Genomic DNA, 18,317 nt, shown 5'->3' on the forward strand with positions numbered 1-18,317 from the left:
GTTTCTTGCTGTAGGATGCTCTGGTAGTGCTGAGCCTCATCACTGGAACAGGTCTTTAAAGTGTTTTAAGAGGAGTATTTGGCATCCTTGAGCAAACTGCAGCCATAGCAGAAGTTTCCCAGTTTTGCAGATATAGCTAAAATCCTTCTAAAATAACTCCTATGGCAGGACAAGTTCTGAAAACTGATGTATAAAATTAAGTTTAAGGCTTATTACTTGCATAAGGAGCCTGCACTTGGCTGGGTTACAGACTGTGCTGGCAGACTTGTGCAATTTAGATGTTCTCAGTATCCAGCTGCATCCCAGGGAATTTTCTGGTCAATAAGAAACCCTGAAAGGGCCTTTCTGCCTCTCTGCTTGCCCAGCTTAGCAGAGCTAACTAAGCAATATGAAAGAAAGTGAGCACACCAAACAAACTCCAAATCTGAAGTGAAGACTGATAAGATCACTGGCGCACTGAAGTCCTGAGTAAGTAATGATAGCAATTAATAGCAATCCACACTACAGAAAGGCTGTTTTAACTTGTGCAGGTTGTAAGGAGTGAACCTCCTTCTTTCTTGTTGCTGAAAGATACTCTGGTTGTCAGGTTGTACCTGCTGGCACTTCACTGAAACTGGCACTGGATTAATTTTCTGTGATTAAGAGTTTAAGAAAACTCCTTTAGCTTAGAAACCTATTCCTCAAGTGTCTGCAGCTGACTGGTTACAGAATTCTGTGGTTCACAGCTGAAGCCATCCAGTACCTATAAATACATGTAAATAAATCCAATGCCTATAAAATATAGGCTGACCTTCTCCCAGCTGGAGATTAAGAATCAAATGGCATTTACAGTGTCTGGGAGACCAGTGACACTTCAAGATGCTCTCACTTGATGCATTCACATGTCACAGACACATTTTATGAAAAATCCTTTCCTTAGGATTTTTTTCTTCCTGAGAAGCTGGGAGGCCTCAGGAACAAAATGTAAACATTGATTATCTGCTGCTGTAGAATGCAGCAGGTGCATCTGTGATTGGTCTGATGTGGTTGTTTCTAATTAATGGCCAATCACAGCCCAGCTGTCTCAGACAGAGAGCTGAGCCACAAACCTTTGTTATCATTCCTTTCTATTCTATTCTTAGCTAGCCTTCTGATGAAATCCTTTCTTCTATTCTTTTAGTATAGTTTTAATGTAATATATATCATAAAATCATAAACCAAACCTGCTGAAATATGGAGTCAGATCTCCATCTCTTCCTTCAACATAAGACCCCTGTGAACACAGTCACATTCACAGATGAGTACAACAAGAGGTAGCTGAATGTGAAAGAGCTAAAGCAATGTAATAAAAAAAAAGCAAAACACCAAGCAGTTGACTTGAGTCGCCAGATGCTTGAAGTTTCCTCACATAAATTACCCAGTGGATAGAAAAAAACAGTTTTTCATCTTCTCACTCTGTTTTTCAGAACTAACAAGAAAGCCTTGGGAAAGGACAAATACAGTGAATGGAAGCAAGTCACCTGTTATTTCCAGGTACTCCCCTTTTGTACCAGCTGCTTTTCCTTACATTTGTTATTGTTGCACATGCTGCTAAAGATACTGAACTAGAATAGTAAAGATCATCTTTATGGGTTTAAAATTGCTGCTATGAACCTGCTTTAAGCAGTTTTAAGTAGGAATGAAGAGTTACTTTTGGAGAATGCTAATAAGAGAAATTTTTGACACTAAAATCAAAAGTTTTACCCCAAAAAGTTTAACAATTTTTGGTGTATAACCTGAATTAATAAGGTCTATATTTGCCTACAGCAATGTTGAATTTTTTATTTGAAGTCTGAAATTTCCAGCAAGGTGAAACGAAATGTGCTGCAGTTCACATGTTCAGTAGTAAATCTACAGAATAGGTGTTCTTTCTATTTCTCTGCCACTCACAGAGTGCCTTTGTGGATATTTCAGTTATCTTGGTAAGATTTGATTCTGTGGCAATTTTCAGTAGCTCTCATACCAATCTAAGAAAGTCCATCCTAAAGGAGTATAGAAATGTTTTACATCCTTCAGTGCATCAACTAATCTTTGATAACTTGTCAGCTGGAACTCTGGTGAGTAGGGAGTGTTTTGAAAGGCATTTTCAGCAAGTAAAATGGCTACTTTAGCAAGTTTTTGGATATATATTTGATTGTAATTTACTTTAGGCAGAAGGCTTGTTCATTTAGAATTCCTGTGTATTGTACACAGAGGTTAAAAGCTTCTGACCCCTGACAATCTAAGAAGTTCCCTGAATTTCTTGAGAGAAAGCGAGAGAAACATGTTCAACTTGGGAATGCTGTGTTTGAAATTACTTGAATTCCCATTAAAATCTGGCTGTTGGACACAGCTATAAAATATTTGGTGATCAGAGTATTAAAAACAATTGTTCTATGAGTGGCCTCACTTGTAGTTGGGATTGCCCTTGGGGTCTTCAGTTCTAAAATGCAACACTAAACACTCTTTGTGAAGAAAGTATCTCTATTTTAGAATAAATGCAGGAGTTTGAGGTGTCTGCAGCCTTGGTTCTGGTTGCTTGCTGTGTTTTTTGTCCATAAGCAGGTGCCATTGGTGGTGATGTTCCCTCTGCCACCCTGTCAGTGTAACAAAATCCTGCATCACCTTTGCCCTTGGCTTTCCCTGCCCTCTCCCCCTCCTCCCCAGTGGCTCTGACCTGCTTTGACCAAGGTCCCTTGTGCTGAGATTTTGATCTGCTTCAAAAGGTGGCATTCCAGGGGAGCTTGTCACAGAAATAATTGGTGTAAGGAGTCCTAAAGAGCATTTTAGAGTTCATGTTGTGTGAGACAGGTGCTGACCTGGCCCTTTGGCTGTAGGTACTTGGCTCAAATTGCTTATCCATAGGGTAAAGGGATTAATAAGTAGGGCAACTCTCAATGTCTGACTCTTTTGGGGAGTCTGGGATGTTCTGAAGTCTTGATTCTACAATAGGTTTTTGTAAACTGTTTCATGCTTCCAGTTTTTCTGATCTTTTTCAAGCTAGTGAAATTCAGAGGTTGCTGAGGTCTATTTAAAAATGTTTTCTGACCTAGAGGAGTACAGAGGATTTTTAATATCTCTCTTAGTTTTATTGGGGCACTTTCTCCATCAGACTTTTGTCTTCATTCATCCAGTGGAAAATGCAAATAGAATTTAACTTGATGTGAACTTCCCTGGGTGTATACTCTAATCCAAAATAAGAATTCTGTGTTTATTTAATATCAGTTTTCTTTCTCAGTGCTGTCATAACCTGCTGGAAGGTGCCATAACACATACTTCAGGCCTGCTGATACCATTTTTTAGTCAGTGTTGACAGCATGCTCTGCCAGGATGAGGAAAGTTTCATACAAGGAGAAGCTGTTAGAAGAAGTCTCTCTTGAATATCCTTGTATTTCTCTTAACTTCCTACATTTGCCAAGTCTCTCTCAGCAAGCAGCTTGTTAAATTAGCTTTGTTTAGTCAAGGGGAGCTGCAGTTTGAACCACTAACACTGTGTTTGCCAGGAGGGGATTTCTTTCACCCTTTAGGATGTGAGGATTTCTTTCACCTGACCTCTGCAGGGAGGATGTGAGTCACACACAGGGATTAAGCAAAGCACACTTAAGAAACTGGCAAGTCAATAAAATTTTCTCTTCAGAGCTTCCCCAGAGGTAGAGGATGAAGTTGTTGTTATCCAGAGAGAATGCTAGAAGTATTTTAAAACAAATTAGTGTCCTGTCTAAAATGAGGCCTTTGCTTTTTGGAGCAAACAGAAAAGACTTAAGCTGTGGGTTTTTAATATTTCCTGAAACATGCAAGTAGAACTCTTGAATCTACTGAAACCCCATGGTGTTGAAGGTGCTAAAAGTGAACAAAATGAAGAGCTGTAATAGCTTTTAAAGGTAGTGTTTCTCCCCCTAATAGACGGGAATCTCCATGGAAAAATCTGCTTGCTTCTGAAAACAGGTTCTATGATTCATTAAACAGGTATCATCCTGTTGGGATTTGAGACTTCCTAACACCTCCTTTGACCAGTTCAGGGTTGGACTTTTTCTACATGGGTTGGTAATCACCACATGCACCACCAGGTTCCTCCCCCACATTTTGTTTGATCAGATGAGCCCATTTTTGGACTGGTTAAAAGGCAAATTGAGATGGCTAAAGAACCAGGTAGGAATTCATATAAAATCCTGCTTTTCTGGCAGTCTCCACCTGCAAAGGTACAAATTCCTGTTGAATATGCCAGGATTTAGTGGACCATTTGCAGTGTTTTAAGAAGGTTTTTCAAAACTGTTAGTTTAGATACAGAGGAACAGGAATTAATTTTCTAGGTGTGTTTTTACATCTGCTTTTTGATTGAAGACTTTTAAAACATAAATTTAATCTTTCTACTTGGAACATATTCACAAGTTGGTTAACATCATGTGTATTTTTTGCTGGAGATCTTAAATTTCACTCTCTAGTGGTCATAAAGTGCTGACATTGAAACCCTTCAGGCTTTGAGAGCTTTCCAGAGGTAAATGTTGTTCCAGAGCCTCTCAGAATTACTGAGTCAAATTCCAGCTTTGTTTCTCATGAAGGCACTCCTTGTGGTGATTACTTAATCTTTTTGTATGAAAAGTTCCCCTTTTAGCTACTTATCTTGGGTGGTGTGTTCTGCATGTTGGCATGGATAAAAACTTTCCTTTGCATGCTTGGTTGAAGGTGTGTTAGGGACTGTCAGGCAATGCTATGGAAAACCACACGGGAGAGCTCTTCAGCCACGTTGGGATGTTTGTATTCACTCAATTTCAATAGTTCATGTTTGCCTAAATGACAGCTGCATTCAGGCTGAAAAAGGGGGAAAAAAATTGGCATAATTTGGGGAGGAACACAGCTAGATTTTCCTGATGTTAGAAATTATTTATTTTGCTAATTATAGTATTTCAGTGTTTGAATTAAGAATGTTTTGCATTTTGGAAAGCAAAAAGTGAGCACATTGTCAAGACTGAGGGGCAGTGTTCATAAAGAAGCTTTCCTGAGGAGATTTTTAACAGATAGAAGCAGTAGATAGTTGTGGTGGGTAAAACTGACTCTTTGTTCTAAAGATATGGAGAAAAGGAAGCAGTCAGTTTGTGTAGAGCTTTTCTTTGAAGTCATCTTATGAATACATTGAACTGATAAGTAATTTTTAAAAATATTAAAGCATAATACTGATTGGGTTTTTCCATTAAGGCAGGCATTAGGTGACTGTTACCAATTGCCAGGTGCTGCATTTAAGAGGATTTTTTTCAGTCATGTTGGATAAAGGCTGTCATGCCACAGTGTATGGGAACAGAACTACAGTCAATGGAAATGATCAGAAACTATCTATGAGCTATCTGAAAAAATCAGTGTTCTGCCTGGAGTAGGTCAGGGCTCACAATTTCAGGTGTAAACTGCAAGTAACTCTTTAAATACCAGGTACCTGATGAAACAGCAATGGTCAAAGATCTCAGCTGATAAATGTTTTTGAGCAAGGAATTCTTCCATACTGACCCAAGCACTGTAACATGTGAACAGTTCTGTAAAAGATCCTAAACTGTGGTTTGCCTTCATAGCATTAGTGCACACTGTAGTTTCTCTGGTGGTTGCAAGGTGAATTCTATTTTCCAGCTGCTTTCATATCAAGTTACTCAATATTTAATCTTCTGTCTTACTCAGCGGATTGTGTGTTTCATTTTGGTGTGTTTCAAGAATAGTAATTAGCAATTTCTCTCTGGGAACTTATATTTAAACTGTGTGGACTAAAGTCTTTACAGCTGTGACAGTTGAGCTCTGTGATCCCCAGGGAAGAACAAGTATCAAACCAACATTTTGATGTGTGCACCCTTTTCTGTGGGAATCACATTTTTGAGTGCTCTTCTTCAGTTAGCAAGTCAGAACAAAGTCCTGTCAGGTTGTAAAAGCCAACAAGACAGCCCAGTGTGAGGTTCATTCAGCTCTTACTGAACAAAACCACAGTAGAATAGGATAATTTCCTTATGGATAAACTGTCTTGTAAGGGAAGATGCATGAAAGCTCAAGGTAGTTATTTTGTAAAACAAACGAAGAAATAAAGTCTTTTTTTCATTCTTATCGACCTTTGTGGCAGTAAATCTGTCTGCACCCTCATGTACCAAATGCAGAAAAATGCAGTGCTGAATGAATTTCTCCTGTGTAGGAATTTTGAAGGGACACACTGAGTGTAGGCCAGAGATGCCACATACAAGGGCAATGAAATAGGACCCAGCTTAGTCTACTTTATACTCTGCCCTTCCTTAAAATTACCATACTGTGATAATTCTAAACCCCTTGAGATGAATTGTCAAGAATTTTATCCACAGCTTCTTTTTGGCTTGAAGTTGGCTTGGTAAGGGAAGGGAGAATGTTAGCAAAGGTGTAAAAAGTATTTAAGAACAGCAGAACATTCCTCCCTCTTGGGAGAACTCTCTTGGTATTCCTGCTGTGAACATCCAGGCTCTGTCTCTGCTCACAGCTCTGTAAGTCCCTGAGTCTGAATTACCCCTTGAATGAAAGAAGGAATCAGGAAAGAGAAGTGGAAAGGCAGGAAAACCCCCTTCTCTTGGAATCTGTGTTAAAAATGCAAGGTGATCTGTGGAAGCAAGTTTTTGATGTCTAAAAGAGAGTGTTTCATAAGCAAACATGAAATATGACATAGTCCAAAACATTAGAACTTGCTCTCAGTTATCATAAATAAAGATAAATCTTGGTGCTGTTACAGTATTTGCTTTCAGTAGCTTTAGAAAGCAACTGATGGAATAATTGAGGTTGCAGAGGAGTTGGATAGCATTGCTTGGGTCTGTCAAGTGTTGAAAATGCCCCAGGGTGATTGCTCAGCATCTATACAGTCAGCATCAGCATGCAGACATTAGTTGGTGGGAGTGCTTCCTTGGGAGACAGAGCCTCTTTTGAATGAGCCTCAGTTACAAAAGGAAAGTGCTTGACATTTGAAGGCATTCAGCTTTTCATGCCCATTGTGAAGAAATCAGAAACCACTGACAGTGAAATCTGTCTGCTGCTTTGAAAGTTCTTGGTTTGAACTAATAACTCTTATGGTAATTATTATTTCCAGTGTGTGGAAAACGTTCTTGGGTGTTGCTTTCTATTCTGTGTGGTATTTTGGGTCTGCTTGATTTTTTCCCATCCTCCCACTCCCAATATTTTTTTGTTTTCCATTCTGATTTTTTACTATATTTTTGTTATACAAATATCAGCAATTTTGATGGGAGAATCTCTTATGTATCCTGTAATAATGAGCAGCCAGTAAGTCTTGGATGTGTTTTTGTGCTGCAGACCAAAATCTACACCAACGGGACAGCCCAGTGCCAACGGAGTACAGTCAGAAGGTCTAGATTATGACAGATTGAAGCAGGTATGTGGATAATGCTTTAAAAAATGTTGCTGTGGAAGTTGGATATAAGAACATGCAGCTGCCTGATACCAACTTTTAGCTGTTTTGTTAGTTGCGAAGTTTTAATGATTTAGTAATTACTAGGCTTTATTTTTGCCCAGGCATGTGTCAGTGTTCTTAGGAGGTGTAGGATGGAGGCTTAGACAGCCCTGTTTGTGTCTCACAAAGTTCCTGCTTTTGCATTAGGAGCACTCACAGGATGGTGTTGGCATTATAAATGGAACTGGGAAATCAGTTTGCCTGGGAAATCTTTCCTTCTCTGTATTCAAACAAACACCAAGCCCTTGGGGCAGCTCTAGCAGTACCACCATGATTTAATATCAGCTGTGAGCACCTGTGGTCACAAGTTTTGGGGTAGAAGAGCACCCAGGGATACTGCAATTTGTGCAGCTCCCCAGTTCAAGAGCAGAGGAATCCTGTGGGAGTTGTGGAGTTGGAGGTGAAGGATCTCCAGGTGGTGTTTGGATCAATCATCCCCAAGTGGGGAGAGAAATTCTGGTGCAGGCTGCAGCTCAGTGGGTAATTCTAGAGCCACTTCTACTTTGGTAGCAACTTTTAGTTGCTTCTAGACCATGTCCCCACATAGTGCTTGGCTTTAGGTTGGTTTATGGATCAGTTTTGGTTGGTTCTGGATTGGGTCCTGGTTCAGCAGTTTTAGAGTGGCTTCTGGCCTGGGGGGTGGTTCTGGAGGAGCTTGGAGGAAAGGATGGAAAAAACAGCAAGCAGGGACAGCACTTCACTCTGTTCTCTTCATTCCATCACATTCCACTGGGACTGGGACCCTGATACCTTGGTTACCTGGGGGTTTTTTTTCCTTGGAATACTTCCTTGGCTTGTGGTGTTTAGTGAGCTCCTTTCTTTGCATTCCACATCACATCTCACCTGCAGCAAAGCTCTCTCGTTCTTAACCCTTCACCTCTCATAAATTGTACAGGAATCAATCTAGGGGCTGTTTTTTCTGTGTTGTAACTGCACTAATAATGTTCTAGGGATGCCTTAGGTATTCAGGATTAATTTGGAAGCTGAGGGGTGGGTTATGCTTCTCAAAAGGGTTAAGGATTAATGGGAAGAATTGTAGTGGGATAATTCTGGATTTCTCTCCACAGAAATTTACAGTTTGCAAAAACTAATCTCTTTGCTAATCTGTTATTTATGCCTTGACACATTTTTAGGATATTTTAGATGAAATGAGGAAGGAGTTAACAAAATTAAAGGAAGAACTCATTGATGGTAAGTATTGCTCTGTTCACTGCTGCTGCTCAGAGTTAGAGTAGCTGCAGGTGCTTTAAAGTAAAAAGTAAAAGTAAAAGTAGCTTTGTTCTTTGTCTGGTGGCAAAGCACTAGTGCCAGACCTGTTCCAGTTGATGTGCTTCAGGGATTTCCCTCCTGGGGGTTTTGTTTTAGTAGAATATTGATACAAAGGTGTCTTTTAAGAGTGGTTGAAGTGATGGTGTATTTGAGTGATTTGAAGTTATCTTTAATGTCATGTGGTGGTAGGTGGGTTATTTCTAAATAATCCAGAGCTGCTGAGGTATGTATTTCAAAACTAGAAATATTTAGAAGAGAATTTGAAAGAATTCTAATGAAAGCTTCCAGCTTTCAGTTACCTCTTTGATCTGTAACAAATGATTCAAAGAAAAGAAGTCTCACAGTTTTAATTTCTATTTTAACACAAGATATTTTCCTATGTAGTCTTCTGTACTTAAGGGAAATCATTGAGAAAACATAATCCTAAAGGTTCACCTGTCAGGAATTAAGCAAAACTCTGTATATTATTTACTACCTTGCTGGGCCTTTTGTTCTTTTTGGCTTTGTGGAATGTACCAAAACAAAGTGGGGAGGAAAAAAAGTCATAATAATCTAATACCACTGCTGATAAAATATTGAATGTCATCAACTGATATGTAGAAAGAACTGGCTGGTTTGGGACAAAGGAAAGTATATTTTGTTTGTGCTGTGTTGTACCACGGCCTTTTAGACCAGTAGAGTACAAACAGGCCCCCGAGGCTGCTCTTAAATTAAAAAAAAAATTAAAATAAATGAAAATCGCTTTGAAAATCCCAATGGTGGTGTTTCCCACAGGCTTGCTGGAGGTGAGAACTGAAAATTAGGATTTCAACATAAATTTTACAGGAAGAAACAAGGCAGTGCCTGGTTGCTAATGCCACTTGTGTGAAGCCACGTGGGGCTGCCTTAGGTGCTGGTTCTTCACATTGTGAGAGCAGGATGAGCCTGCTTTGGGGGGTCAGTTGTGTGTCCAGCTTGCTGCCCTGAAGTAAAGAATTCTTTATTTGATTTGCTAACCCTGTCTCTGTCTCTCTGCAGCTATCAGGCAGGAACTCAGCAAGTCCAATACTGCATAGAAAGACTCGTACTAAGCCGATGTGACTCTTTAACTTGATATAAAACTGACTACGTTTTGTGAGCTGTTAGAAGAAAACGGAGACAGACAGACACTTGGAAGGAGGGAGAAACAACCTATTCTGAAAAGCTTCAGACACATCACTCTGGTGATAATGCTCTTCCCCTCCTAGTTTGCAGCTTTTTTCTGACCTTTACAGCAGGGTGGAAAAGACTCTTAAAGTTACTGTAATGATTATGCAGAAATTCCTACATCTATCAGACAAGATCACAGTGCTTTGAAGTCTACTCATGTCAAGATAAAATTGCACACGTTTCAGAATTTGTTGTTGAGACAAAAGAAAAACAAAACAACAAAACAACAACAGGGAAAAGCTTGGGAAGGCTTTTCAGAGAGGTTTTCTTTATTAATGAAGGAGTTAGCAAGTTATACTGTTGTACTTCAAATGTATCTCAGGTTTGTCTTCCTATCATATCTGATGTTTCCATGAGTAATTTAAGAGATCAGATGTGTAGAAGTTCGGTTCACGAGACGAGGAGCAATTGGAGACACGTGCTTTGAAAGGGCAATATTTGTAAGTGAGGGTGACCTAGACGGTGATGGCATATCAAGATTTTGGAATTTTATGATAGGAAGCCTCTCTAGTTAGCCTTCATGCAATTTTCTAGGAAAATTTAAAAAAAGAAAAAAAGCAAATACAGCCCAGAGTTTAAAGATGTAGATGCCTTCCTACATTGTTACGATGCTTTACCAAATCTAAGACTTCGACATAAAGCGAATCAGCAGTCAAATGTAAATCATTAGTATGTTGTAGATTTACAGTAGATTTTGGGGCTTTTTTTAGATTTATGCATGTGGACATTTTGTAATGTAACACAACACAGCCAGCTTTTTAATTAAAAGAAAAATTGCATGTCACAGAGTAGCCTTTTCATTTGTAAGGCTTAATTTATGCCCAGGAAGATGTGGGAAGAGGGAGGGGGAAGGTGACACATTTTTATTATTTCTACACTTTTTCTTCATCTTACATGCATGTGTAATAATGAGGAAAACATGACTTTTATCAGTAACCATGTTAATGGAACCAGGTACTTGATCCTTTTGTATCTTTTTTCAGTTTTCTATTTGAAATTCAGTAATAACTTCCAGTAATGGTTCTGAAACTCCCAGGTGAACCAAACTCATTTCTCGGTGAGAGAAAAAACGTTGTAGGCATCTGACTTGCTGAGGATGCCCCTGTGTAAGTGCATTGTCCTTCACCTTTTCACCATGACCCTCTGCTTCACTCTTTTCTGAGACTCCTTTTTGTTTGGTTGTTTAATGAAACAGAACAGCAGGAGTTACCTGAGAACCATCAGGTCACAGTAAATGGCCCCTTCTCCTCCTTATTTATCTGCCACCCTCCTTTCCAAAAAAACTCAAAGCCGACAAAAAACCCGCACAGCTCCACACCAGACAAACCCTGAAAAATAGCAATGAAATGCTATTGGTTTTGCTCAACAATTTGAGAGTCATTTTTAGGGGAGGTGAGGTGATACCTCTCTCTTTCCCCAGGGTTTTCAGTCTTATGAGTGTAAATTTTATTTTTTTTTATTTTGTTTTTTAATGTGGTAAAGTTCAGTGGAATAGACATTCTGCAAATTGGCTTTGTAGTGCTTTGAACAAAAAAAAAAATGGATCAAAATCTTCCCTTTTCCTTGCACTGTCCATTTTTCCAAGCCCTGTTTGCTTTGGAATCTGTGCTGATCCAGAAGAAAAGTTTACTTACAACTTGTGGAGAGATTTGTTTACCAAGTACAGGCAGCTCCATTCGTGGCACAGATTCCTTCAATAACAGAGTGTCTAGAGTGCTGAACACCAAAGCAAAACAGCACTCAACAGCTTCAGAAAGGCTTCACTAGGAAATTTTTTCCCATTCAGACATTGCCTGATCCTTCAGGTTCAGATTCTAAGGGAAGATGACAGTGGAAATATTGCCTAACTCCATTTATTATTTTTTTTTTTTTTAATAAAGAGGAGAAACAACATCACTTTTCTGCATGCATTTATTGAAGGCATTAAAAAGAAAAAATCTATAGTAAGCTTGTCAAGTACTGTTTTTCTCAAAACAAGAGGAGGCATTTTCATCTTTGTTGATGTAGCTTTTTGTTTTACACAGACTTTTTGAGCAGTGAGGATGTTTACCCTTGTCAGAAATCACGTTTGATTTGTTTCTAGGAGGGTTCAGGAGTTACACAGTGGAATAGCATGGATGGCTATAAGTGGTCCAAAATAAAAGGCTGAACTTCTAGATTGTGCAAGGAACTGGCTTATGCACTAAACGTTTTGTGCCTTGGTCTACAATTAACATGATTTCTGTTTAAAAGGAAAAAGGAACAGATGTTGTCTTTTTGTGCTGCTTCTACATCCATACTTTCTGTAATCCCAACCTGCAGAACTGGTTCTTTCCAGGAAATTGGATTGAATTAAAGATGACTGTAGACATTTCCTGACCTACTGACAGTTGCACCGTTTCCAGAGATTTCAGTATTGAAAATGAACTGCAGAAGCTGCGATTGCTTTGCTTACCGGTGACTTAAGTCCTTTAAAAACCATATTGTGGTGGTTCTGTGCTTTTGTACATGGATGTCTTAAGCTGAGGGCAGTTTAAGGGATCCTTCCTAATGCCAGGAGGGCGTTGCTTTCCTCAACACTGTGATCTGACCTGTGATAAACCTGCACTAGAGACGAGTGGCTCCCGAGCCAACCGCAAACCAACTGAATGTAAAACCCTTAGTGCTGGTGCTGAAATCTCTTCAGACAGTCACAATGATTTCCAGTTCCTTGTTTTAAAGTTACCAAGTGTCAATCAAAGACTGAAGCTGTTCACTAATGAATGTTGACTTTTCATGCATTTAGGTTTACCTTCTTTTTAGTTTCTCAGTTCATTCTCTGCTATTTTTATCATATTGTGTCATTTTAAATTTCTTACATGCTAACGTTTTGTTTGAGCGAATGAAATAAAATTGCAATATATACGCGTTGCCACCATTTATTTCTGGAACCTCATAGAAGACTCTCTGAGATTCACTGCTCAAAGTCCCCAAATTTTTAATGACTGTGATCATTCCTTACTCCTTGATTCCGCTTCCTTTCTGTTTCTCCATCAGAAGATCCAGTAGAGAACAGTGAAGATTTAACCTTATAAAGAATGTAACTGCAGGGACTGTGTACATCCATGAACGGTGACTGCTGTACATAAATTAAAATTAATTTCAAATGTATGATGTGATTTACACTCTCACATGGCATATACACACTTTGGTCTCTGTATCCATGGAGAACATGGAGGGAGAAGGAAAGACTGGGAGGGAAATAATTGCAGCCAGTCTGACTTTTTCTCTTGCTGCTTTTAAGTTCATGACTTATTTTCAGTACTGGTAATAAAGCAATGACCTACCATGGCAGATCATTAGAGGTTTCTGTGCACTAAGGACAGTTTCCTCAATTTATCTTGCAGCAGAATCCTGAGCAGAGCTCTTCAAATATCCTTGACATGATGAGGCTGTACTTCACTGGTGCTGCTGTTTGGCAAACCTTGGTCCCAGTGCCGAGTTTGGCACCAACCTTAGTGAGTTATAAAGGTTTTGGGTTTTTAAAATAAAATTATCACCAGATTCTGAAATGGTCTGCTGTTCTTGGGGCAGTGCTTAGGCACCAGGAGTAAACATTTCTGATTTAAGTGTCCTAACAGTGTTACCAACTCAGTCCATTGGTGTCAGGAGGTGGATGGTAGCTACTTTTTAAAGTTGTGTATTAAAAGGCAGGGAGATGGTCTGTGGTTGATCGCAGTGGGGATTGCCATGGGCTCTTCTCAAAATGTTCAGTTTGGCTCAGTTCCAGTGCTGAATATTACTTGCCAATGTCTTTTACGTCTAGTCATACAAAGAAAGTGCAAAATCAAGAAGATTCCCTCAGTTTTCAGTAGGTGACCAAGATGGGAAGCAAGAAAAATTTTCCCCAAATTGTTTTTTTACCAAAGACTTCACAATTCCTTTTGAAGCTGTGATTTTGTCTTGATTCTATCGGCTGTTGCTGGGCAGGAGGTGATGGAGAGAAGGTACAAAGGGAAAAGTTGGTGATTTTGGAGGAACTGGGGCCACTTGAAAGTTCTTGAAGAATAGGCTAAAGATCACTTAAATTGTCTGAAGGGATGATTTTGGGAAATGAGGCTTCTTTTGCATGCTGTCTGTGAGTCTTAAGGGAGAGGGAGGTTGTGTGTGAAATCAGTGCTGTCACAGCATGCATTGGCACATTCAGAAGAGCTTGTTTTGAAGTCAGCCTCTTTGAGGGCCTACCAGGAGTTAATATTTATTTGAACACTGGAAATGGTCACCTGAGACTGTTGAAATTGATACACAGGAGATGTATTCAAGTCAGTCTAAGTTTATAATCTTAATTAAAAACATGTACAATAGAAATGGATGTAATTTTCCAAGTTATGGCAGAGGAGGGGTGGTTCTGGATGTGGAAAAGCTCAGGCAAACCCAACAATCTGCAGGGGCCTCCCTTGGATGGTTGGTTGTCACAGTGATGAGCTTTGGAAATGGCCTCCCTTTTATGGCTGGATCCCAGTTGAACTCTGTCGTTATGTAGCTGTGTTTTCTAACATTTACATTGTAGAACTCGGTGTCCTGGATCTCAGTGAGTGTTACTCTCTGATAAATGTTCAGTGGAGATGTGGAGCAGCTGCTGCAGCTGGCTCTGTTGCTGCTCTGGCTGTGGCAGCTGCAAGCTCACATCTTCTCTGAGATGCTTCATTTTGCCATCATTGATACTCAGCGGTGGGCACCACCTTCTCCTCCCTTCTCAGCCTGTTTTAGAGCTGTCACCTGTGTGACAATTCCACTTGTCTTTGTGACTGCGGGTCCCTCTCTGCCTCAGCTCAAGCACAGTAGAGTTGGAAGGGATCTCCCATCATCATCTGCTGTTTGCCATCTTTAATGTAACTTTTTATCACCAAGTCCCCAGCTATTCCCTGAACAACATCAGCCCAGCAATAAGTTTTCTGTGCTAATGTGCTGGAGGTCTGCTGAACTGCTTTTCCTTGCAGAGTCTCTGGGAATTGTCCTGCTGACACAGGCAGAGGGGAAAAAAATAGAGGTGAGGAAGTGGGTACAGGAGGAGAAAGTGTAGGGGAGTCTGGAAGTGTTCAGGTTGCCTGCAGAGAAGGGTGCTGCTGGAATGAATGGGGCTGGAAAACACAAACAGCTTTTAAACCTTCTCTGGATGCTGATGGAATCCATAAATTGAGATAGTCAGGCTTTCTGGGCAGTCTGAAGGCTGCTTGTCCATCAATCTAGGGCTAAGAAGTTTAAAAATAAATTATCTCTGTGTTGAAGGTAAATTTTCTGCCACTTGGCATTTTTTTCCAAGTCCTGTTCTTGTGAAACCCCTTAGACCCCACATAGCTCAGTGAGCCCTGGGACGCTGCAGAACCAGCCCCAAAAGCCCTCCTGAAAAAAAGGGGGGTGCACACACACTCATAACTCCCTCCTGACTGGATCCAGGGCTGTCTGTCACTGCCAGGAAACACAATTTTCCATGGCTTTTAGGCTGAAATCTTCCTTTGCCAATGCCAGGCCAATTCTGCCTCAATGGTGAGCATCAAAAACAGCTCAGTGATGAGAGAAGCTCTGCCTGGCTCTCAGTGCCACAGGGGAACTCTGCAGTGTTGGAAGCTGAGGGGTCCCAGGAGTCCAGTGCTGATGGAGCTGCTTCATCAAGGAGTTCATGGGGTAAGTGAAAAATCTTTGTGTTCAGAGGGAGTGAAGGTAGAAATGCAGCCAGTGTTTGGATTCTCTGAGGTGAGAACCTTTTAGAGCCTACTCTTACCTTCCTTCTTGTTATGAGAGTGAGTCTCAGTCACTGAGCCAGTTCATGTGTTCCACCTCCCCAGAGTGACTTGAAGCAGGAGTTGGGCACTCAGAAAACTCAGATTGGCTGTTCTGTGCCTTAATGAAGTGAGGATGAGGAGGAGGTGACCACTACACCCAGGAGCAGTGGGGAGCTCAGTCCTGTTGGGCACAGGAAGTTCAGGGGCATGGGAGGGGCAGTACCTGATGGATTCTGTGTCCCCAGAGGGAGAGGAGTGCAGTCAGCCGTGGGTGCAGCATCAGAGGAGAAAGGAAATCCACTGCTTGTCAGCTTTTTCCTTTGTTCTCACCTTAAAGAGATGAGTCAGTGATACCCAGCAAAGCTGGAGATTGGGGGATCTGCCTAACCTGGCAGCTCAGGGGGTGCTGGAGACGATTTTAGAGGCAGAATTGCTGAGTGAGGCCTTAAAATTTGCTTTGGTTGTTCTGTTCCTTGAGGGCAAACAAACTCCTTCAGATTTAAAAGATTTAAACACTCTTCCCAGGTACTTTTGTGGAGCTGTGGTGGCAAATTTACCCCAAATCTTCACAAGGTCCCATGCCCACACAGATCTCAGAGGGCAAGGAAAGGGAACACACTGCATACCAGTGCCAGCTTTCAAGTACTCTTCAAATTAATTTCTTTTTAAAAAGATAAATAAAAGCACTCTTTGAGGGCTTTTACAAAATCAAGCCGGATATGTGGCAGTTGTGCAATTTATTGATTGGCTTAGAGATGGAACTGGGGTACTGCAGCCTCAGGGAAAATAGGTAGAGAAATCACAAGTCCACAGCAGTGGTGGGCAATGAGAGGACTCCACAAGAGAAAGGGTTTGGCAGCCAAAAATGCAAATTCTTTCCTTGAAAATGAAGGAGTAGGGTTGCAAAGGGCTTCAAAGATGGTGGCAGGATTAGTATGGTCAAAACAATTAATGTTGATTGGAGCATCTGGGTTTTGTGTGTGAGGAAACCAGAGGAGAAGAAGAGAAGGGGAATGGGCACTTTAAAATTACTGCAATTTCTTGCTGCATTCCTTTTCACTTTTATGCCTTTATTTTTTCATTAGAGGTGAACTACATGACCAAAATAATGCCTTTGACATATCTGGTTGGCACAAAGGGAGATGAGTTCAGGAGTGGAGGCTGAGCCCTGCAGGCTCCAGCACAGCCTGGCCCTGGAGCCCTGAGCACCACCAGGAAATTTCTGTCATTGTGCAATAATTGCATTTTGTGTGTCTGCTGAAGGGCAGCCTCATGGGCATGAAGTCATTGCTCCTCTTCAGTGTCAGCCTGCAACCTTTAGAGCAAATAAATCAATAAAAAGACCAAATTTACCTTCCATGTTACTCTAAAGGCAAAAGGGTTTGTGATTTGTTTACTGGACCCAAATCATGAAGGTTTCCCTGTATAACTCTCACCTATCAGGATGAAAAACATTGCACATGTTCAAGCCCTGAGTATTCTCAGCTTCTCTGAAGTCAAGACCAGTTTGGCTTTTTTTCAGTCTGAAATGTTCCCAGCCATCAGATGGAATTGTCTTGTCCTTACTACAATCCAGTAATTGTCACAACTAGTAAATCTAGTAATTGCCCAGCATTTTTTATGCATCTATGAAAAATATTTTAAGCAATAAAATATAATGTGAATTGGAGGAAATGGCACCTTTTTGTTTTTTTTCCTGTTGAATAGCTGGAATAGCTGAGGCAGAGATACTGGATAAATAAACAGCAATTACTGACAAGTCAGGGCTCCCTTTTGAGCAAGAAGCTGGAGGGCATCTCCAGCTGGTGCAGTTTGGAGCTGGCATTGCAGGGGGGTGCAGCCACTGCAAGCCTTGGAATTTGGAGTTCTGCTACTGAGTTTCAGTAGAACTAAATTTCTACTAAATGCAGTAGAACTAAATTTGCAACAGGTAAGGGAAACTCCTTTTTAGGGAGAGGTTCCTCATTAGAATCTCAGAAATGGCAACAGGTCTGATTTAAAGGGAATAAAAATGCTTCCATTACAAAGTTTTCTCAGAGGAGATTTTTAATATCATTGCCAAGGCTAATGCTGCCAGAAAAAGACTTCACTGAAGTGCTGCATCACAGACTGAAATTCTGTATTGCAAACCGACTTAGAAACAGTTTTTTTGTATTTTGTGAACTTCATAGAGATTTCATGTTCCAGTTAATTTCAGTTCTTCCTCTTGAAGATGCCCCTTGGAGCAGCTGAAAGCATCACTGAGCTGTTAATGGAACTGCTTCCTTCCCAATCTGGAAAACAGTTTCCAAGGTGATTTTAGTCCTAAAACAGCTTCAGAAGAGGCAGGGATGACTGTTCAGACTGTTCATGGTCTTTTGAACCTTGAATTCATCTTGAAAGGTAGGCACATGGATCTGGATCCATGTTTTTCCTCCAGGCTTCCTAAATCTTCTCCCTTAGCATCCTCTCACTTGCCTGTTGAGAAGGTTTTTGCAGCTCATGGCAGAGCCTGAGCTATCTTGTGCCTCCCTTGTTTTCCTTGGGGTTTATTTCTCTCTCTATTAGTAGTAGTAGTACTATCAATTATTGACCTGCTCTTATCTCACCCCATGAGTTCAGGGCTTTTTGCATCTTTTTTTTTTTTCCTGATTCTCCTCCCCATCCCACTGGAGGAGCAATGAGCAAGCAGC

At 40.6% G+C, this 18,317-nt stretch overlaps 1 protein-coding gene across 5 annotated transcripts in view; it reads left to right on the forward strand.

The window, feature by feature from the left end:
- ENAH (ENAH actin regulator) overlaps window positions 1-12,787 on the forward strand; it is a 92,370-nt gene extending 79,583 nt beyond the window's left edge. For 3 of the 5 annotated variants that reach the window (XM_058801187.1, XM_058801188.1, XM_058801191.1), the window contains 5 exons: window positions 1,446-1,512; window positions 3,901-3,963; window positions 7,291-7,369; window positions 8,581-8,638; window positions 9,734-12,787. In XM_058801187.1, coding sequence (XP_058657170.1) covers window positions 1,446-1,512; window positions 3,901-3,963; window positions 7,291-7,369; window positions 8,581-8,638; window positions 9,734-9,771 — 305 coding nt within the window. In that variant the 3' untranslated portion in view covers window positions 9,772-12,787. The remainder of the gene's footprint in view (window positions 1-1,445; window positions 1,513-3,900; window positions 3,964-7,290; window positions 7,370-8,580; window positions 8,639-9,733) is intronic. The other 2 variants (XM_058801190.1, XM_058801192.1) reach the window with 1 other exon arrangement.
- Window positions 12,788-18,317: the final 5,530 nt, after the last annotated feature.

This window comes from Ammospiza caudacuta, chromosome 3 (assembly GCF_027887145.1).
Source record: "Ammospiza caudacuta isolate bAmmCau1 chromosome 3, bAmmCau1.pri, whole genome shotgun sequence".
Classification (NCBI taxonomy): domain Eukaryota; kingdom Metazoa; phylum Chordata; class Aves; order Passeriformes; family Passerellidae; genus Ammospiza; species Ammospiza caudacuta.